This window comes from Glycine max, chromosome 13, assembly GCF_000004515.6.
Source record: "Glycine max cultivar Williams 82 chromosome 13, Glycine_max_v4.0, whole genome shotgun sequence".
In the NCBI taxonomy this organism is placed as follows: Eukaryota; Viridiplantae; Streptophyta; class Magnoliopsida; order Fabales; family Fabaceae; genus Glycine; species Glycine max.
In genome coordinates, this window is record NC_038249.2 from 15,509,418 (window position 1) to 15,529,701 (window position 20,284).

The window sequence follows — 20,284 nt, forward strand, 5'->3', positions numbered from 1 at the left end:
TATTTATATGAAAGACAATCTTATTTGATCAAACAAAGTTTCTTAACTAAAAATTTAACGCAATTTCGTATATGATTTTCTTAAACAAATTCATTTATGATTTTTTTTATTTGGTCACTTCATAATAAAACTTTTTCAAATAAGTTGTCATTTTATTTCCTGGTAAAGTAAGTTATCACTTATCATCATCATACCGTATACTTGAATAACTGCAAAAAAAAAAAAAAAGTAAAAAAAAGTATTTAAGTAAAGGATTCAAATAAATTCCTGCAAGTGAAATCATTTTATTCAAATACTTTTTTTTGTGAGCTTTTATTCCACTACTTGTTACAGAAAAATGAAGCTGCTCAGTGCTCACAAAGTTCAATTACGTGTAAATCAGGGAGATTGATCCTCAAAATATGAACTGCACAAAGAAATGCTAATACAACTATCTTGCATGGTCCTCTACATCCACTCCATTAATATTTCAAGCAAGCATATCTAGAAATAGTAAATCGTGGAGAACATGAATATCAAAACAATTAACTTCTAATCCATCCAAAAGTTTGCGCAATGTTCACAAAAACAAACAAGTAAATGGCCATGTGGGAGTATTGCCTTTGCAAGCAAGGCAATTACAAGTCATGTTTGGATAAGTGTTCTCCTGTTTTATGAAGGGGTAGGTAAAGTTTCCTACTTAACATGAAAGTATTCCAAGTTTTAGTGGTGAAGTCAACCAAGCTAACAACATTATTAGTTAAAGGGATTACACCGACAATGAGGCTGAGCTTATAGGTAATGTCAGTGTCCACTTATATGTAATTCAAAAATAAGAAACCTTATTTTTATTGTGGACAACAAAATGAATTAAGAACAATTTCACACATAGAAAACCAATTTGTAAAACTTTTTTTTAAAGACTAAATAAAGAATTAGTCTCATGCATCGAGACAAAAGTGTATAATTTGACATAACAGTTCAACTACACATTAGATCTGTCATAATACAATAGACTCATTTAAAAATCAAATCAAAAGCTTTTTTCCCCTGTATAATAACCAAATTAAAAAATAGTATCGCAGTTAAGTTCAAATTTTTTAACCAAACAAAACACATAAATTTGAATTAACCAAACAGTAGATATCAATCAATGGTTGTGGAAAAGTTACATTAGGAAATTCCTAAGCATTAAATACCTTAGTATTAAAAATGAAGGGGCATTTTCAAGCATTTATTAGTCAATGTTTGAGGAAAAACTACATTAGGAAATGCCTATGCATTAAGCACCTTAAAAAAAATAATAGTAAGGGGCACTTTCAAGAAGCCAAGAGAGGTGGAAACAATGTACATCAAATAGTAAATATAGAGAACTACAAATTTACACATTCACTTGCAAGACAGGACTGAAAGAAAAGCACATCCTCTGGGAAGTAATTCTTACATAACAAACCCCCAAATAATATGATTCACAAGCAACTTGACATTAAGACTATCCTCAAACAAGTATTCAAAACTGCACATCAGTACTTACACGCATAAAAATAGACACTGCCATGAATCTATCCAATATAAGAGTAAAGATGCAGACATTTTAAGTTCAAACAAGAAAAGCATTTACTGAAAAAAAATCTGGCACGCTACTATTTGTTATTTACAACTCCAGGAAAGCTTAATTCTGTGAAGTGGTGGCCTGAAGCAGACCATCCCGAATCTGCATGGCAATGTCCTTAACTGCGCCAGGACCATGTGGTATGAAAACAGATGAGGACTTTGAAGATGCTCCAATCTCTTTCATGGTGTCAAAGTATTGAGTCACCAGCACCATGTCCATGACATCTTTAGCTGTTGTCCCAGGCACGTTCTCAGAGAAAGCAAGCACACTGTCCCTCAGTCCATCCACAATGGCTTGACGTTGGCGAGCGATACCGAGTCCTGACAGATATTTGGATTCTGCTTCTCCCTCAGCTTTTTTGATCTGCAGTATTTTTTCTGCTTCAGCCTTCTCATTTGCAGCCAACCTCAATCTAGCAGCTGTTGATAAAATAGCAGAAAGGATGAGGTTATAATCACAATTGCAATGACAAATCAAAATTTGTGAAGACCAATACGAACATACTGCAAGATACAGATGTTTGTTTGAATCAAGTGTTGCAATTTGTAAATCCTAATTTATTTTATGCAGTAATTTTTCAGGTTTTTTGGCTGAAAACTTATGTTACATGCTTAAACCTACTAGGAAAATCATATTGTGCGCATGCTTATACACAGAATCAGTTCCATACTTCCATTCAAAACCAACGCAAGAACAAGAAATAGATAACTACAACATCTTCAAGTATTGTACATTTTATGCAAATTAAAAGTAATTTGATACCGGAAATTGCAACAAAAATATATTCACAAATATATAGCAAAATGTTTTTTCATGAGGATCTAGAACATATTACCTGCGTTAATCTCGTTCATTGCTCTCTTGACATTAACATCAGGCTCTATATCAACAATGAGAGTCTGGACTATCTCAAATCCATAGGTTGACATGGCCTGAAACATCACGGTTGATTTAACTAGTTAATAAGGATGATTGCAAGTTACCACCTTCAATGATCTACTGACGAATATTTTATATAAAGAAAGAGAAGAGAAAACAAAGTGATTGTAGAAAAGAATGAACACCTTCTCAAGCTCCTCCTCCACAGCCTTTGCTATATCATTCTTCTGCTCAAAGACAGAATCCAACTCCAACTTTGGTACACTGGCCCTGATGACTGAAGAAATGCAAAATGTTGGCAGTTTTAAAGAATTCATGCTATCAATGAATAAAGTAGATTAATCCATGAAAATGCAATAATTGCAGGTACATGGCATTTCAAAATAGAATGAAGTCAAAAAGTCATCCTACATACCATCAAAAACATATGATTGGATCTGCTCCCTTGTGTTGGTAAGCCTATAGAATGCATCAGATGCTTTCTCAGACACAGCTCGGTATTGCACAGATGCAACCACAGTGACAAAGACATTGTCCTAACAAGTTAATGACAGAGTCAAACTCTAATAACAGATCATAATAAATTACATATGAAATATCATCCATAAGTAGAATGAAAGGATTTTAGAATATCTTTTCTAAATCTTAGTAAAAATGAAATATTCGAAGCAAAGAGGAATTCCTGAACCATAAATCCAAAGAAATAAATTGACCAGGGGAAATAGGAACGACTGAAATAAGAAGAGCATTCAAAATTCAATCTCAATTTACAGAAAACTTTAACCATTACATAGACCAATGATAACCAGTAATGATATATTACAATAAAAATCTCTGTTAAGTAAAAAAAATGTCAAATTAGAAATAGTGAAAAACACAGATAAATCTTGTTGGAAAATTGTTATTTGTGTCAATGCCTAATGTTAAGCACCGAACAGAACGTTCATGATAGTAAACAAAGTAACTAGAAATCATATGAAATTATTAACAAAACAATATGATTTCAGGTGAGAGAAAGACAAACTAAATAATAGCACCATGATTCCATGAAACAAAGTAGGTAGAAAAAAGAAACCAGTATGATACCTTGGTTTTCGTCTCACATCGAACATCAAGTTGCTGCACACGCAGTGACAAACTACCAGCAATCTGGTACCCAAGACACCAAGGCAGGCAATGACATCCAGGTTCTAGGACATCATCAAATTTTCCAAAATGCTCCTTGATAGCCACATTTGACTGATCAACTTGATAGCAACCTAGTGCTTGACCCATCTTTCAATCCTGCAATAGAATACCACTCACTACTCATCAAACTAGATTAAGCTTGGTGAAAATTAGTATTTTGCTCCCCTGAATCTGTTTTAACTTTCAGAATTCACATTACCAGTTTATCAAGAAAGTGATATAGTAAAATCTGAAAACACCAGTTACTATAGAAAGATATATAGTTAGCTATACTGCATATATTATTAGACGAGAAAAATGAAACAGCGCCACCAGGAATGGACTTACAAGTTCCAAAACTTCATAAATGTAATTGCAACAAAACAGTGGGAAAAAAGTCAACATGAACCAAAGACTCAGCCAAAAACCTAAGTATAAGATAAAGAAATACTCAAGAAAAAAAAATTCATACCAAATAAAATATTGAATTTATTACAATACTACAGTAAAATAATTGAGTTTATCCAACATAAATGACTTTTTGAGGGGAATAAAAACCAAAACAAAAGACTAACGAAACAGAAGGCAAAATAAAAATCAATTTGCCAATCCAAGAACAAAAACTCAGTTTTCAACTTTTCACAAATACTCATTTGGATTAGAAATCCACATACTCCTTTTATTTCCCTAAGAATTATGCAGAAAAAAAAAACATCGAGATTCCAGACAAAGTAAAACAGAACCCTAAAAGTCAGAAACAGTGAAACCCGAATTATCAACCAAAACTTCGAATCCAAGAAACGTAAAAGTTACCCAAATTACATGTGTAAAAACTGCAAAGAAAAATCAATCCCCCCACACAAAAAAAAGAAGAAAAATGCAATTTTGAGCTGATCCCAGAAAGTAAAACACAAAAATGAACGCAACCCCATCGACAAAAAAGATTGAAAGAACATAATTCAAGATCATAACACGACAATTACGTACAAAAAAAATCAAAGGACAAAAAGTAGTTCGCTTTCCCAGCATCCAAAAACAAGAAGCAGAGAAGAAGTGCACCTTTTAGGCAGAGAAACGCAAAACGGAATATTTATGTTGATTCACAACAAGTAGATGCATAGAGCAGAGCACACTTGTTTATATATCGTTTGGATTTTTTTTTATAAAAAATCTTTTTAAAAGAAGAGAAAATATATTTGTCTTAAAAATAATTATATTTTAACTTTTTAATATAATATTAATTATTTTTTTATTTACAATTTTTTCTAATATTAATGATATGGGTTAAAAACAGAAAAATAATAATGATAAAATTAATTTTGTAACATTATTATTATTATTATTTATTTGTAAAAATAACTTAGAAGTTACAACAGACAATTATAATATGGCGGACGAGTAATACAGCACAAAACTTTTATTTACCGGATTGCAAAATATAATATTCTAATTTTGAAAAAGAATTTTTTTAAAGTAAATTATTAATATATTTCAATCTAGACAATATTTTAAAATTTTGAAACATAAATAATAAATTTTCAAGATAGCGTTGGGTTAACCCATTAATAACTAGGCTTACTCAGCTGTTAAGGGGACCACGTTGTCTTTTCACAGATGGCATAGACCATAGGTTTCTTCTAGGTTGTAAATACTAAATATCTTCTTCCACTTGTTTATTTATCCATTATATTAAACTTTTGTGTATTGATGCTAATATGATATATATTAACTTGGATTTTCGATAATATTAAATCTGAATTGATAATATTTAGTCAGATTAGTGATTACTATATATAAAATAGATAAAATCATAATAAAATTAAAATATAATCAGATTAGTTTTGTTTAGGTTTATTAGATGTTTTTAGTTTCAATCTTGAATAAAAAAGATTTTTTTAGTAAGTTTGAATTAAATGAATTCAATTTAACCAAAATGGTTAGGTATAATTAGTAGATAATACTATACTTTAAACGTATAGTTAGGAGTTTGATTATTTCTCCACTTGACATATATTTAAATCTTAATTATATAAAATAAATATTCAATGTACAAACTAAAATATTAGTTATTTACAAGTAGTCTGACAATTTTTTGCAAGTTTGTGACGAAATTGATTTAAAATGGGATAATTTTTATTTTTCCTTTTTTTAATTGTTACTTGTTAGAAAGTAGATGAATCATGGCGAAGTTAGACAAGAGCCTATAAAAAATGACACTGAATTATAATCAAATAATGAAAAATCATATATAGTATGTGTTACATTTATCTTAATTTGAATACCATCTTCATATTAGTTTTTGCTTTGATTTATATGTCTGTTTTTTTTCTGATAATCAGTTTGTTTGTACAAAAAAACCAAATAAAGGTCTCTAAATTATTTTTAGTTAATCTTATCTTATATAAATACATTGATGTTAAAAATATCGTAAGCGGAACTTCATCCCAACTTGAGTATTGAGACGCGGACTTGCTAATGATGTCATTTGAGGAAAGTCTACGTTTACGATTTTTCTTAGAAAAAATATAGTCTTTGTCCTCTAACATAAACCTCAAAACAATGTTATAATAATAGTTTTTTTAGCTTAATTTTTATGAACGGTTAGTTTCAACTCAATAAAATCATTATACATATAATTTTAAAATAATTATTATAAAAATAAAATTTTATACTACTTATAATTATTTATAATTAGATAATAATGTATAAATATTTACTATTATAAATGTTTAAATTAAATTTTAGTTTGAAATTGAAAAAAATGTGATTATAAACTATTTAATTATATTTTTCCAATTTAAAAATAAAATTTAATTTAATTTAATTATATCATGGACATATCATCCCCTTTAATGACATTTCAATGATAAGGTCTGATAATATGATATTATGTCTGTCACTTAAACAAAAGAGGACTAATAACATATAATAAAATGAAATCAAATGTTTTTTCAAGTACTTATTTGGAAAAAAAATGAATTTCTAGATAATAATCGAGAAATGGTCTATTTTTCAGGTATAAAAAACTTAATTAAGCCTATCTGAAAATAATTTTTTAGTTAACAATTGATAAGTAAGACTTTTACCAAAATAAATAATTTAATCTCAGATAAAATGATAAATGATAAATTTTATTATTTTTATAGAAAACAAAAATAAAAATGATAATCCTAAATTTAAGTTATGTTTAAAAGTAAATCTTATAAGTCAATAAGAAAAAATTCTTTCTCAAACACTTTTATTTGATTAAATATTTGCAAACCTATCAAAAAACTAAAAATTAATTAAATTAGTTTGATGAACATATATGTAATTTACTTTATTCTATTTATTTTTTAAGATAATTCCTCATTTAAAATAAGAATATACATTAAATTAATAAGATATTTTTTATTGGTAGGAATTAAAAAAAATACTATTTAAAATTTACAATAACTCAGATATCAATTTATTATATTTAATCAACCAAACTAGATTAATAAGATAGCATTAAAGGTGAAATTAAAGAGTTAAGGTGTGTATATTTAATATCTGGACAAAACTAAAAGAGAAGTAATAGAATAATGAAGAAAGAGTGAGGAAAGACATAATATGTTGCGTGTACATTGATCATAGACTCCAAAACACCAATTATATATGGTTTAATGTTTTTCATACCTGAAAAATAGACGACTTTCATATTACTACCTAAAAATTCATTCTTTTTCGACCTTCAAAAAATCTTCAGTTTCATTTTACTAGTCGTCGTTAGTCGTCTTCTATTAAGTGATTACATGGTAAATAGAATGTCACATTATCACACCTTATTACCTTATGTCATGTAAGGTAGTAACATTATAACGAGGTGTTTGTGACAAGACGTGATGATGTGATATTACGTTTATCACGTCATCACTTAACGAAAGATGACTAACGACATGGTAAAATGAAATTAAAAAAATTTTCAGGTACAGGTGAAAAAAAATGTTATATAATAATTTAAAATCTATCTATATTTCATATATAAAAAACTTAATTAAGACAAAAGAAAAAAATCCAACAAGCCATTTGAAAAGTATCAACCAATCCGATGTGAAAAACAACAAGAACTACCCATATATAGTTTGGGAGAGTCTACCTATCATTCTAAAAATTAAACAAAAAGAAATAATTATTAATTTGAGTTGTGAATTTGATGAGATTTTTTAAGATATAATATGAATTTTTTTGAATAATCTTTTAAATTATGGAATTTATAGGTTATAAATTATTTAAAATTTATATATATATATATATATATATATATATATATATATATATATATATATATATATATATAAATTTATACGGGTGGATTAGTCATTAAGAAATTCAACCAATAATTCAGTACTTTAATCAAGTAAAAAATTAATCAAAGTCATATAATGCTGTCCTAGGTACCATCCGAAATGTATCAAGCACTATTAGAATGGAGTTAAGATCGATGATAATTTAAGTTAACAGGGAGAAAGTCTTCATATATTACTGTAAAAAATCATAAATAACATAAAATTGTACTTAAGTTGGCGTGGCGTGTTTGGATTAATATGTGAAACGGACTTTGCATTGTTCGAAATTTCGGCACAATGAAACAACATACTTTGTGGAAATCAATGCATGAATACGCACATTCGCCATAGGCAACATCGATGTCAGCATAGTATGAACAATGAGGTATGAAATATGAATGGTATAATAGTGTGTTTGAATTTTTTTTTGTTTGATTGCAAGAGAAGATTGATGTAGCTGTTGCCACATCATAAAGTTCGAATTCTTTTGCAAAATATAACAATTATAAAATTGGAAGCAACTTCTTGTCACTGGTGTTTTACATAGAATTTGGATATTTTCTCAAACCTCAACGTCAATGGTGACATTGATGTTACACAACGGTGAGATCACAATTTAAATATCAATGTGAATACAAGGGTGAGATCACAATATAAATATCAATGTGAATAAATTGATGTTTAGATTAAAGTTATAAAAATATTTTTGTGAATTTCAATGTACAATTATAAATTCTAATGCACAAAATTAAAAAAAAAATGTTTTGAGAATAAACATGCATTAAAAGGGAAAAGTCAGTTAGGTGTATAATAAATTAGTTGCAAAGACACAACAAGTGCCACCCAAAGTCGTGGACTATTTGACAACTTAGCATTCTTCAAAGTTGACTTTTATTGTAACAATATGTGGACCAACAATTACAAGATATCTCTCAATCTCAAATATAAAATAACTAGCAACTATTTCTTAAATTTAACTAAAAACTAAAAGTAATAAATTAAAAGAAAAATATTTAAGATAAAGTTTAAAATAATAACATATATACACATAATTAATTTAGGTGAAATATAAAAATATAATTTAAAAGAATATAAAATTTATTTAATAAAGAAAAAGTTTATAACAGTATGTATTATTGAAAAACAAAACGTAAATTAAAAATATTAAGTCATTAATTAAAAAAAATGTACCCTTATCCTCTTTTTTAATGAAATTTCATTTTGCTGACATTTAAAAAAATTGTGATAGAAGGGTTATAGTTTTCAAAAGAGGAGACTATATATGCTTCTCCCCAGGCCCCACAGATGTCTCTTTAGCTAGGCTTATTATGATATTATCCATTAATAAAAGCCTCGTGTTTTGTTTATACGTGAGGAAAAGAAAAGTAGCGTAGAAGTAACAGGAAAATAAATAAGTAGAAAATAAGGAGATGTTTACGGTGTTTGAAAAAACTCAAAGAGATAGGAACAACACAAAAAGAAAGAAAGAAACGTTCAGTCCTCTCTCTACTTGTTTAGTTAGATAAAAATAGAATATATTAAGTGATATTTAAATCTTAACAACATAATAAAACAAAATAAGGAATCTGTGTAAAAAACAAATAAATAAGAAAATAATATTTAATACAAAACTAGTTTACAACCCTTGCGTTTAAAACAAAAAACTAGTCTCCAATCCTTGCGTACGCACGGATTATTCCACTCTGCTGCGCTATATTTACTTTTTTCTTTAGTAATAAAATTGTGAATAGATTAAGAAGTAAATTTATTAGTTAAACGCTATAATTTAAAATTTGAAATAATATATAAACTTTGAGAGTGTTGCAATAATAATTGATACAAATATGTTAAATTGGATCATATATCTTAGGATTAAAGAAAGTATGCAAAAATTATTGAAAAAACATACAAATATGTTAAATTGGCTGGTGTTATTGATATAATCCCCAACCGAACCTATAAACTAGCTTAAGAATTACATTTTCATGCCAAGTGATACAAGACTCTGGCAAAAAGTCGATACAACAGCTGCTACAATGCAGGCAAATGCTCCAATAGCTCTTCACTGTCCAAATCTGTGGTCTTACTGCACCCTTGTTTGAAAAACAAATAAGCCTCAAGACTTTCAAAAACAAACACAATTCAAAATAAAACACAATTCAAATAAGCCTCAAGACTTTCACTCATCATGCCGATGCCTCTCCTATGGTTGGGGGCTGTATACTCTCTAAATTAGGTTCAGAGAGGTTGTAAGATTCTACTCTCTACAAATCAGTGATTGGATCACTTAAGTATGTCACCATAACCAAGACAGAAATCAACTTTTTTGTGAATAAAGTATGACAGTTCATGTCTAGTCGTTCATAACAACATTGGCAAGCTATCAAGAGAATGCTAATATACTTAAATGGTTATATTACTATATATTGGCCTAAGATTACAGCCTTCAAGTCGAATTATTTTTTTCTGTTCAGCCATATTATGATGCTGACAGGGCTTTAGACCTAGATGACAGGAGATCAACATTAGGAGCAACTATTTTCTTAAGACCCAGTCTTGTGTCCTGGTGGTCTAAGAAACAGAAAGTTGTGTATGATGATGATAAAACCACATTGTTGTGAACACAGAAACAATTTGACTATTTGAGTAATCATTTCACTTGCATATAAATGATACTTAGCAACCACATGCAACCATGCATATCTTCTTTTATAGTAAGTTCCACACATATAATCTTCATTAGTTTTAGTGAGCAAAATTCTTACAAATTTCTGCATGTTACAAGAGTAACAAAGTTGGTAGTTTAATTGTAATGTTACATTTTCAAATCTCGTTTCCCTCCTAATCAAGGTGTCACCTTCCTATTCCATATGTGCGAGTGTCCAATTTTTCAACCAATCCCACTTCTTGAGTTGGGAGTGTATAACATCCTTCATATTAAGACCCAAGGAGAGTTACACAATCAATTCTATCTATATATACATATGAAGCAGATCCATCTCATATATCTCACTTAATAGTTAATACATATATATTCTCATATCCTCGCATCTCTATTTTTTACACATTAAATTCCATGGCAAACCCAAAGACACCCATTGTCCTTAATATGAAGGATCTTGTGATAGTTAAACCCTCTAAGCCTGCACCACCTGAACTTCTTGCACTGTCCACCATTGACAGTGATCCAGTTCTCAACATTCTGTGTCAAACCATTTATGTCTACAAAGCAAATCTTGATTCACCAAATGGCTAACTAGACCCTTCTCATGTGATAAAAGAAGCCCTCTCTAAGGCCTTTGTTTACTATTATCCACTTGCTGGAAAGATAGTGACATTTGATGATGGAAAACTTGGAATCAACTGCAATGTTGATGGAATTCCATTCTTGGAGGCAACTGCTAACTATGAACTCTCTTCTCTTCACTACCTTGAAGGGATTGATGTTCCAACTTCACAGAAACTAGTGTTTGATGATGATAACCCTAATAATTCTCATGATCACCCTTTGGTTTTCAAGGTGACCAAGTTTCTCTGTGGGGGTTTCACCCTTGGAATGGGCTTGTCACACAGTGTTTGTGATGGGTTTGGTGCATATAAATTCTTTAGAGCCTTGGCTAAACTTGCAAGTACAGTGGAAAAAGTGAGCCATCAGTGAAACCTATGTGGGAGAGGGAGAGACTAATGGGGACACTACTTCTTAATATGGAGCCAGTCCAATTTGCCATAGATGAGAATTCAAGGGTAGTTTCACCATTTTGGCCAACCAAGGAGATTTGACATGAATGCTTTTACTTAAACTGTAAGAGCATACAAAGACTCAAAATGGAACTGATGAAGGAAAGTGATGATGTTGTGAAAGAAAGCTTCACAATTGTTGAAGCACTTGGTGGCAACAAAAATGCGGCAATTTTTATTTGTTATTGTATTTTTCGGTTCTCAGTTTATTAGAGTCTTCACTTACTAGTATGAAAAATTGATTTGCTCCAATTCCATTCCTTAATATAAAAATGTAATAGACCTTTTGGGCTATGTAGCAAAGCAGTATTGGTAGAGACAGTGGACCAATTACACACATGCTTCTCACAACTTAAATATATTGGAAAAAGGGATTTTTACTTAAAACTCAGTATATGTAGAGTTTAAACAAACACAAATTCACAATGTCAACAAATTCATAAGCATGTTGCAAACACTAGGCACGTATGAATGAAAGCTATAACAAATGAGGGAGCACGAACAACAAAAAAATTTAATTTAGGAGTAAAACGACTTTGGTACTTACTGCACGATGGAGGCAGTTGGAAGCAATGGAGGGAATGGGCTAGCTGTGACGGTATGTGGGACGAGAGTGAAACAAAGCAGTGCAGATTGAAGCAGAATGAAGGGCATGACGGAGCTTGCGACAAACTTCGGAGGTCACCACCGAGTCAAGAGTAAATTAAAGGCACGAATTCATTCAGAGTGACAAGTGAAAATTAATAAAGTAATTAAAAATCTGATGATTTCAAAGACAGTAATTAGGTCAAACTAACAAAGATGATTTTTATAAAACTGTTTTCGTAACAGTTTACATCAAAATCAATTTTATAAAAATCAATGTTAACGTCTTAAAATAATTGACAATAATTTTAAAAATACCATCACATGTTTTACTCCATCGATTTTGATAACCGATGTAGATACAACAATGTTAAATCATCATTTTGTAGTGATGCAAGCGTATCATCAACAATGAGTGTGCATATAGTTTGGTATAGCTTATCTTTGTGCACCACATTTGCTTTTTCTATAATTTTTTGGTCAATGTAATTTAGGACTTAGGAGCACTAGCACTACCATCCATTCATGTTTAGACACCTTATCTACATTTATTGTTTTCTTAACATGTAGTATTGATATTCATTTTGCATATATTGGCATTGGCACTCATTGCAAGCCAACTTTATGGAAAGTTTTGTGAGCTAATATAATTGACGAAGGAAGAGACGACGGAATCAATCATTGTCACGGTGCCATTGATGCCTTTAAAAGGTTAGGTTGAGTCAGTTTGTTGTGGCCCAGTACTAATGTCTTTCCTTGAAACCAAATTATAATTATAACTTTATGAGATTATTCTTGTCCACATTTTCTGCTTTATTTGAAAATAGTTAATTAGTTTATACAGTGTAATGTAGTTTTATATTGTAATTTATTTATAAATTATTAGTATGTAAATTTGTTAATTTTTATAATAAATATTTTGAAAGTTATATTAAGATAATTTCTTATTAATTGATAATGTAAAACTGTTTTGTACCGATGTATTGTCGTTAAATTCTTTCACATAGTAGATATATAGAGAGTGTTAAATATAACTTGTTTGTGCTTGCAGCGCTATATAATCCATGGACCCTGATGTTGGTCTCATGCATTTTGACGAATTCCTGAATAAGTTAAAACTAATTCAACTAGATATATGAATATATGCGACTTTGGAACAATATTTTAAGAATTGGGCGGGTCTCTAAACTGTTTAATAACAAAAGTTTTAAGATTGAACAATGATCCAATCAGAGTTAATTTGTATGCCCTTAAACAATATTACATGTATATGCATCAAGGACGCACAATGAATTAAAATATAGAATTAACAAGTTTCTCATATGTTATATTGATATTTATAAATTAAAATTTAAAAGATAAAAAATATCATCAGTACTAAGAAATAAAATTTTGTATTTAAGAAAGAAAAAATATAATAAAAGATATTTTTATTAACAATAATGAGGATTTTATTTTATTAAATAGGAATAAATTTAAAAAGGTGAGACTATTAAGATTGAAAAAAATTACAAAAAAAAATTAAATCAAGACATTATTTCTATGTCTATTGATTTGATATGTTATGTTAAAGTTTAAATTCAAATTTGGATTAATTAAATTTATGTAATAATATTTGAGATGAATAATAATAATAATAATAATAATAATAATAATAATAATAATAATAATAATAATAATAATAATAATAATATTTGATGTAAGAAAAGTTACATGATTTAATATCTGGTTAAGGGTTCGATTCTAAAGTTCGTGTATGTATAAAAATACCTATTGAGACCTTATTTGAGAGGACCGAGTCCAAGATCACTCAAACCAACAATTTATTGGTCCAAAAATATTCATATGACTTGCTAAGAAAGAACATATATTTTATAATTTTTTTTTTACAAATGAGTAGTAAAATTTGATACATAAGAATTTATTGTTTTTTTTTAAATTACTAAATATATTACCATAAATTCACTTTCAAAAGAAAATGTGGGTGATCACAAGTAGTTAAGGATAACATGTTTTTGTCAAGAAGTATTTTTAATTGAATATCAAAAGTATATTTTTGTCTTTTCACTTTGCCTAGGGGGGTTAAAAGTAACTTAGGAGTTTAAATAGTAACACGTAAAGTGAAAGGGCTTCAGCCCAGCCCACCCTTACTTTCGACGGAGTAACATAAAGTGTCTAATATAGTACTCCGATTAGAGAATTACTAATAGCACTACCTTTTTTGCTAACGGCACTACCCATGTGGGTGCATTTTACCCATATTCCAAAACTGCCACCTAAAAAATTATACCATTGAATTGTATTTCCGCTATGCAATTGGAGGTGAAAAAATTACTAATAACATCATTCCGTTGTGTCTAATATAGTACTTTTGTTGTTTACTAATAGCATCATTGTGTTATTTTTTGTTTTGAAAAACAACACAACAAAAATATGATTTTATTGTGTTATTTATCCAATAACACAGCAAAATCGTACTTTTGTTGTGTTATTTTTCAAAACAAAAAAATAAAACAACGAAAGTGCAATTCTATTGTGTTTTCGATTGAAAATCACAACTAAATTGTACTTCTATTATGGTATTTTCCAAAACAAAACAAAAATCACAATGCAAGAAGAAGGGGAAAGAGATGTGAGAAGAATGGGGGAAGGGGTTGAGAAAATGTGCAGAGAGATACTTTTTTTATTCCCACTACACTGATAGTGGAAATAGCAAAAATGGTACTGGAAATATAGTGGGAATATCAACTCCCCTCCAATATCCTTCTTTTCATGCAAGACTTTTTAATCGATATGGGTCCACCGAAACTTCCAAGCAAATTCGTTATTCAAAGTGTCAATATTTCAAAAGAAATGTAAGTGGATGTTAATTTCCAAGAATGAAACGAAACGAAGCACAATGGAAACATCTCCCTCCCGCTCACTTTCCAAGAAAAACCACTACCCCACTCTAACATTTAAGTGAAATCAAATCCAACATTTCCATCACCCATCAAAAACCCAATTAATCAAAAATTGAGATACACCACTTACAACTATCATCATGACTTCTTCATCACTTCACCTTCTGCCTCTTACCTATTCCGATCATGCACCCCAAAAGCCTCGTAGTGTGTTACCCATCTTTGGTTTCATCAACATATATATATATATATATGAAATCAAATGCATAATATTATGTTTCAATTATAAAATTATATGAGAATCTTATTCATGTCTACTTTGGTTCCTTCTTGTTGGATTATTGCTTTCGCTTGTACCACTCCCTACCTAAATCTTCATCATCCAATTCCCATAATATTAAACGCAACGTTAAAATCATCATTTGGGTCTTGATTAGCACCATCATGTTGGGATTTGCGTGCGAGTTTTCGACCTTTATGAGCTTCCTCGAGTCTTCATTCTTCTTTGGGCTTGTGATTAGTGGCAACATCTTTCTTTTCTATGTGTACTTCATTTGGGAGGGTGACAAGAGTGCTACTACTAGTGCTTGCTCCAATAATGATACTTGCTGCTATAATGATTATGATTATAAACCAATATTAACAGAGGCTAAGGTAGATGTATAATGTGTAATGATTGACTGATTGAGGGTTTTTTTTGTTTGAATTCATTTACGTGTATTTGTTTATAATGAAAAGATGTGTTTTCAACTTGCTACTTGTTGGTTTTTTGTTATGTAATAAAGAAAATGGCGGAAATAATAATATTATCTTATAATTAAACACCAAACAAAATAAAATATTTTTGATAACTAAAGATATATGGAAAATGTGATTGGAATTTAAAGTGTTCTTTACAAGCCGATACTTTGTGATCTCTAAAAATTAAGTTGATCATCTAATGATATTCTTTTGTGTTCTTTCTAATCGTGAAGGTATTACGTCGTACATGTAAATTTTAAAAGTTAACTCATTATAAATCAAAGTGAAAAGTAGAAGATTGATAACATACCTTATATTTTAATTAAGTTATTTATTATATTTGGGCAACAATTATAAAAAAAGAAAAAAAATTAAACTTTTTTCATAAAATTAAAATTAACTTATGTGTCTTAACTTTTAAAAAAATTATATGCAAGAATTTTTTATAAAAATTAAATATATAAATTGATTTTAGCTTGAGAGAGATTTTTACTTTTTTTTATAAATACTTACAGACAAATTTATACAAACAAAACTTAATACATGAAACTTTTGTTGCCTTACTTAGTTTCATGGACCATATCGGGCTGGGCCATGGTCCAAAATCGAAGAAGTGTTGTTGGGAAAAAGTTCAAATATTAACGAGCTCGGCATAGGTTATTAAATTCGATGACTTTTCATAGCTCATCAAACTTTAGAGATGTGTATCTTCTTAGGGGTAATCATTGGTAATGTAACTTTGGTGACATTTTCTGTGAGGCATAAAGAATGAACAATAGAGAGTTAAGAGAGAGTTGGGGAATTGAAGGATAGGAGATTCTCCAGCACTACTAGGGAGAGTATTAAGGAACTTTGATACAAAAACATCTTGACTTTTGTCTTGGTGCCTTGTTAATTAGTTGAGCTGAGCAAGCAATCATGTATATCTCAAACCTAGACAAAAGTCTAATTAAAAAGCTTAGATGAGCTAATACACACTATGATCATGCTCAAAGTGATTGCATACTACAATTTATGTCTAATTTTTTTATGCGAACAATCCAGTCATTCAAAATTTATCACAATCATACTAAATCTATCATAATCCTATTCGAAAATATATTTGATATTGATTTCTTGGTTGTGACCACAAATGTAGTGACTAACATGACAATATAGAATTTATCATGACTGTATAAAATTTATCACGATTATGGTCTTCTCAATAAAGTTTGAATAGCTTAAAAATATATGATTTTTAATTTTTTTTCACATAAAATCTCTTACACACATGTCTTTACATAACTTAAATCAAAATATAAATTTTACTAATGAAAATATATTAAAAGTGTATGTAATTGACATAAAAATTCACTCTAAAACAATCAATACATGATTTGTCAGTACTTAGTTCTAGGATTTTTTATTTGTGAGAATGTGTGATCGAGATTACAAAGATTAAAATATTATAGACCCTGAAGCTTTATTTTTTTTTCTCATTTTTACATCATCATTTATTCATGATATGTCACATTCATTTTGCTTCATTTATTGGTAGGTTTGTTAGAGATTCGTAGGACGTGGAGCTTGTTTGTGAGAGTCTACGGTGGTAAAATATGGGATCAGGACATCAAGTGGTGAAACAACTTCAACCAGAATCAAAAAGTTTATTTATCCAAAAGTGAAGAAAACAGATTTGAAGAGTTTGAAGTAATAATATAAGTTGAATAAATTAAAATGAATAGGACAGAAAAAAGAAAAAAGTAACCTAATAATGCATTTTTTATTCATATCTTGCTTATACATTTTATTTAATACATTGTCAAATAGAAAATATGGTTGCATGATTATTGATTTTGCTTCCTTTTCATCTATCTAAAATATAATTATCGTATAGAATAATACAAGTTTGTCTGCATATTAAATAATTTCTTATGCTTTCTCGCCCTAGAACAACACATTTTGGGATCAATCTTCACTTTGAATATAACTTGTGCAGGAGTATTCACTTGTAAGAAAAAATGGATTAACGTCTTTTGTTCAAATTCATTGAGAAACTTATCAACAAGTTTGGTTCTTCGGTGGCTGAAAATTGACACATGAGAGACGATCTTGAAAGGTTGATGGATAACTTGTCAAACTTACCCACTATCCTGAAAAGTTACTCATGAGGACTTGGTATAATGAAGATAAAATCCATATGGACTAGACATGTTTTTACAGGTTGACCATTCCTTGGTACACATAGTAACTGTGTTCTAATGTCATTTTTATGATATGGTATGAACATGATTCGGTCTCCTCGCGCAATTGATGAGATAGTCATGCCCATGATGCTTGGCAAAGGCTTTAAAGCTTGAACAACTTCACCTCTTCAAGTATTAAGGGTTGGTAATAATTTATTTATTTAAATGAGTCTAATTAAAAACTTGAATTTAGTTTGTTAAAAAAATAAAGATTGATTTGACTTATTCAGTTTGTTTGTAATTTTTTATTTTTATGAAAATTTTCATAAATAATTTTTATTTTTATCAAATTTGAATTTAAGGAACATTTCAATATAAGATGATAAATTATAAATAGAAACACGTGCTCACAACATTTGCTTTCTCTAGATTGCAAGCAAAATAATGAGAAAAGAAATAGAAAAAATATATAAGAACAAAAAATATAATAGAAAATATATTGTTTGAATGGATAAAAATAAGGAGAAAAGAACTGAAGATTTTTTTTCTCCATATATTTGGATAAGTGAAAATAAATAAACAATATAAAATGAGCTTTCTATACTGATTAAAAAAATTATATTTAACTAAAAAATTTAAAGAGTGCAATCCAGAAAAGTGGTTAGACTTAGAGATGGTCATTTCATGAGTAACTTTTGCATACAAATTCATTTTTTTCATGAAGGAATAAGTAGGAGTGTTTGTAAATAGGATTAGATTGATTTTAAAGAGAAAAATCATTTGATTCAATCACTCTAATTTTTTTAACTAATCATTCAATCAGTTTTATTAAAAATTTAAATTTAATCCAATTTAAAGTAGTTTAGATTGATTTTTTTTTATTTTAGTCTTATTTTTATTTTTTTAGAGAAAGTATTAAATAAATGATAATATATATAATAGACATAGTAAAAGATAATTTAAGATATTAAACATCTTTTAGAAGTCAATAAACTATTTTTTTTGTGTGCAATGTCAATAAACAATTAATAGTAGCTTCAAATATATATAACTAATTATACTTACATACCTTTAATCAAATACTTACTAAAAATTATCTTCAATTAAACAAATTTTTCATAAATAAATATGAATTATGTGATAATTTTATAAATATATAAAAATAAAAATGTAAACAGTAGTAACATAAATTTATGTTACTTTGCTTAAAAAAAGTAACATAAATTTATTTATAAAAGGGTATATGTATATAATTTTGATTTTTTTAAACATACATAAAAAATTAATTAAATACCAAAATATACATATCCCCTGGTATTTACCAAAACATGTGTGTTTATTATTTATAGTGTAAATTTGGGTTGAGAAATTTTGTGAAAATCGGTTGAGAATTCGGATCCTTAACAGGAATTTTTAAAAAAATATAATTTTTCTTAAAAATAATAAAAAAAATCACTTTGAGAATTTGGGTTGGAAAATTTGAATTCTCAATTGATTTTCGCAAAAGTTTTGAGAAAATACAGTATAAATTTGGATCCTCTCAATCCAAATTTATACATGTGTTTTTTGGTATCTTTGGTAAATAATGGAGGGATATGTATGTTTTGGTATTTAATTAATTTTTTATGTATGTTTGGGAAAAAAATTCTATAATTTCAGTTTGGAATAGATTGAATTTCAAAATCAAATCAAAAATGTAATCCAATGAAAAATTTTGATTTGTTCAAATCTCAATTTGAATTAATTTTGATTGAATGGGTTCATCAACACCCAGAGTAAGTGCCGAAAATAAAGTGACCAACTTATGCTTGTTGCGCATTTGTTTATCAAGCAAATGTTGACATTGATTTCTATAGGGTTGTACCAGATTTTATTGTTTGGAGTGTTTCATTGAACTAATTAAGTTAGATATTTTAGATAGAGTCTAATTTTCGTATATTATTAGTATAAAAAATTATATTTTTAATCAATTAAAAATTATTATTAGTATAATTTTCAAAACAATTTTTTATTATATTGTTGATATAATTTTTTAAATAATTACTATAATAATTAAAAAATTTATCATTATTTAGGATTGAATAATAATGTAAAATCTCTTTTAACATGCTAAAATGATTTACTCTTTTAAATAAGTTAGATATGACCATGTAATTTTCATAAGGTACATTTTTTTCTTGTTAAATGCGCAAATTTGATTTATGA

The 20,284-nt window shown here is 28.6% G+C and overlaps 2 protein-coding genes and 1 pseudogene across 4 annotated transcripts; 2 read left to right on the forward strand and 1 right to left on the reverse strand.

Moving 5' to 3' along the window:
* Positions 1–1,287: 1,287 nt before the first annotated feature.
* Positions 1,288–4,786, reverse strand: LOC100306559 (SPFH domain-containing protein). 3 transcript variants are annotated; one of them, NM_001249807.2, is made up of 6 exons: positions 4,700–4,786; positions 3,560–3,757; positions 2,889–3,009; positions 2,659–2,750; positions 2,430–2,526; positions 1,288–2,013 (listed from the first exon to the last, which is right to left on the reverse strand). In NM_001249807.2, the coding sequence occupies exons 2-6, from the start codon at positions 3,746–3,748 to the stop codon at positions 1,652–1,654; spliced, it is 861 nt and encodes a 286-aa protein (NP_001236736.2). In that variant the 5' UTR covers positions 3,749–3,757; positions 4,700–4,786; the 3' UTR covers positions 1,288–1,651. The 3 variants fall into 3 exon arrangements, with proteins under 3 accessions (NP_001236736.2, XP_006593356.1, XP_040863695.1); XM_006593293.4 differs by having other exon boundaries at positions 1,317–2,013; positions 4,628–4,776; XM_041007761.1 differs by lacking the exon at positions 4,700–4,786 and adding an exon at positions 3,861–3,975 and having other exon boundaries at positions 1,317–2,013.
* A 6,237-nt stretch (positions 4,787–11,023) lies between these two features.
* LOC106795537 (spermidine coumaroyl-CoA acyltransferase-like) lies at positions 11,024–12,218 on the forward strand (annotated as a pseudogene).
* A 3,011-nt stretch (positions 12,219–15,229) lies between these two features.
* On the forward strand, positions 15,230–15,930 carry LOC100793962 (uncharacterized). Its single transcript, XM_003543647.5, has 2 exons — positions 15,230–15,417; positions 15,449–15,930. The coding sequence occupies exons 1-2, from the start codon at positions 15,314–15,316 to the stop codon at positions 15,837–15,839; spliced, it is 495 nt and encodes a 164-aa protein (XP_003543695.1). The 5' UTR covers positions 15,230–15,313; the 3' UTR covers positions 15,840–15,930.
* Positions 15,931–20,284: the final 4,354 nt, after the last annotated feature.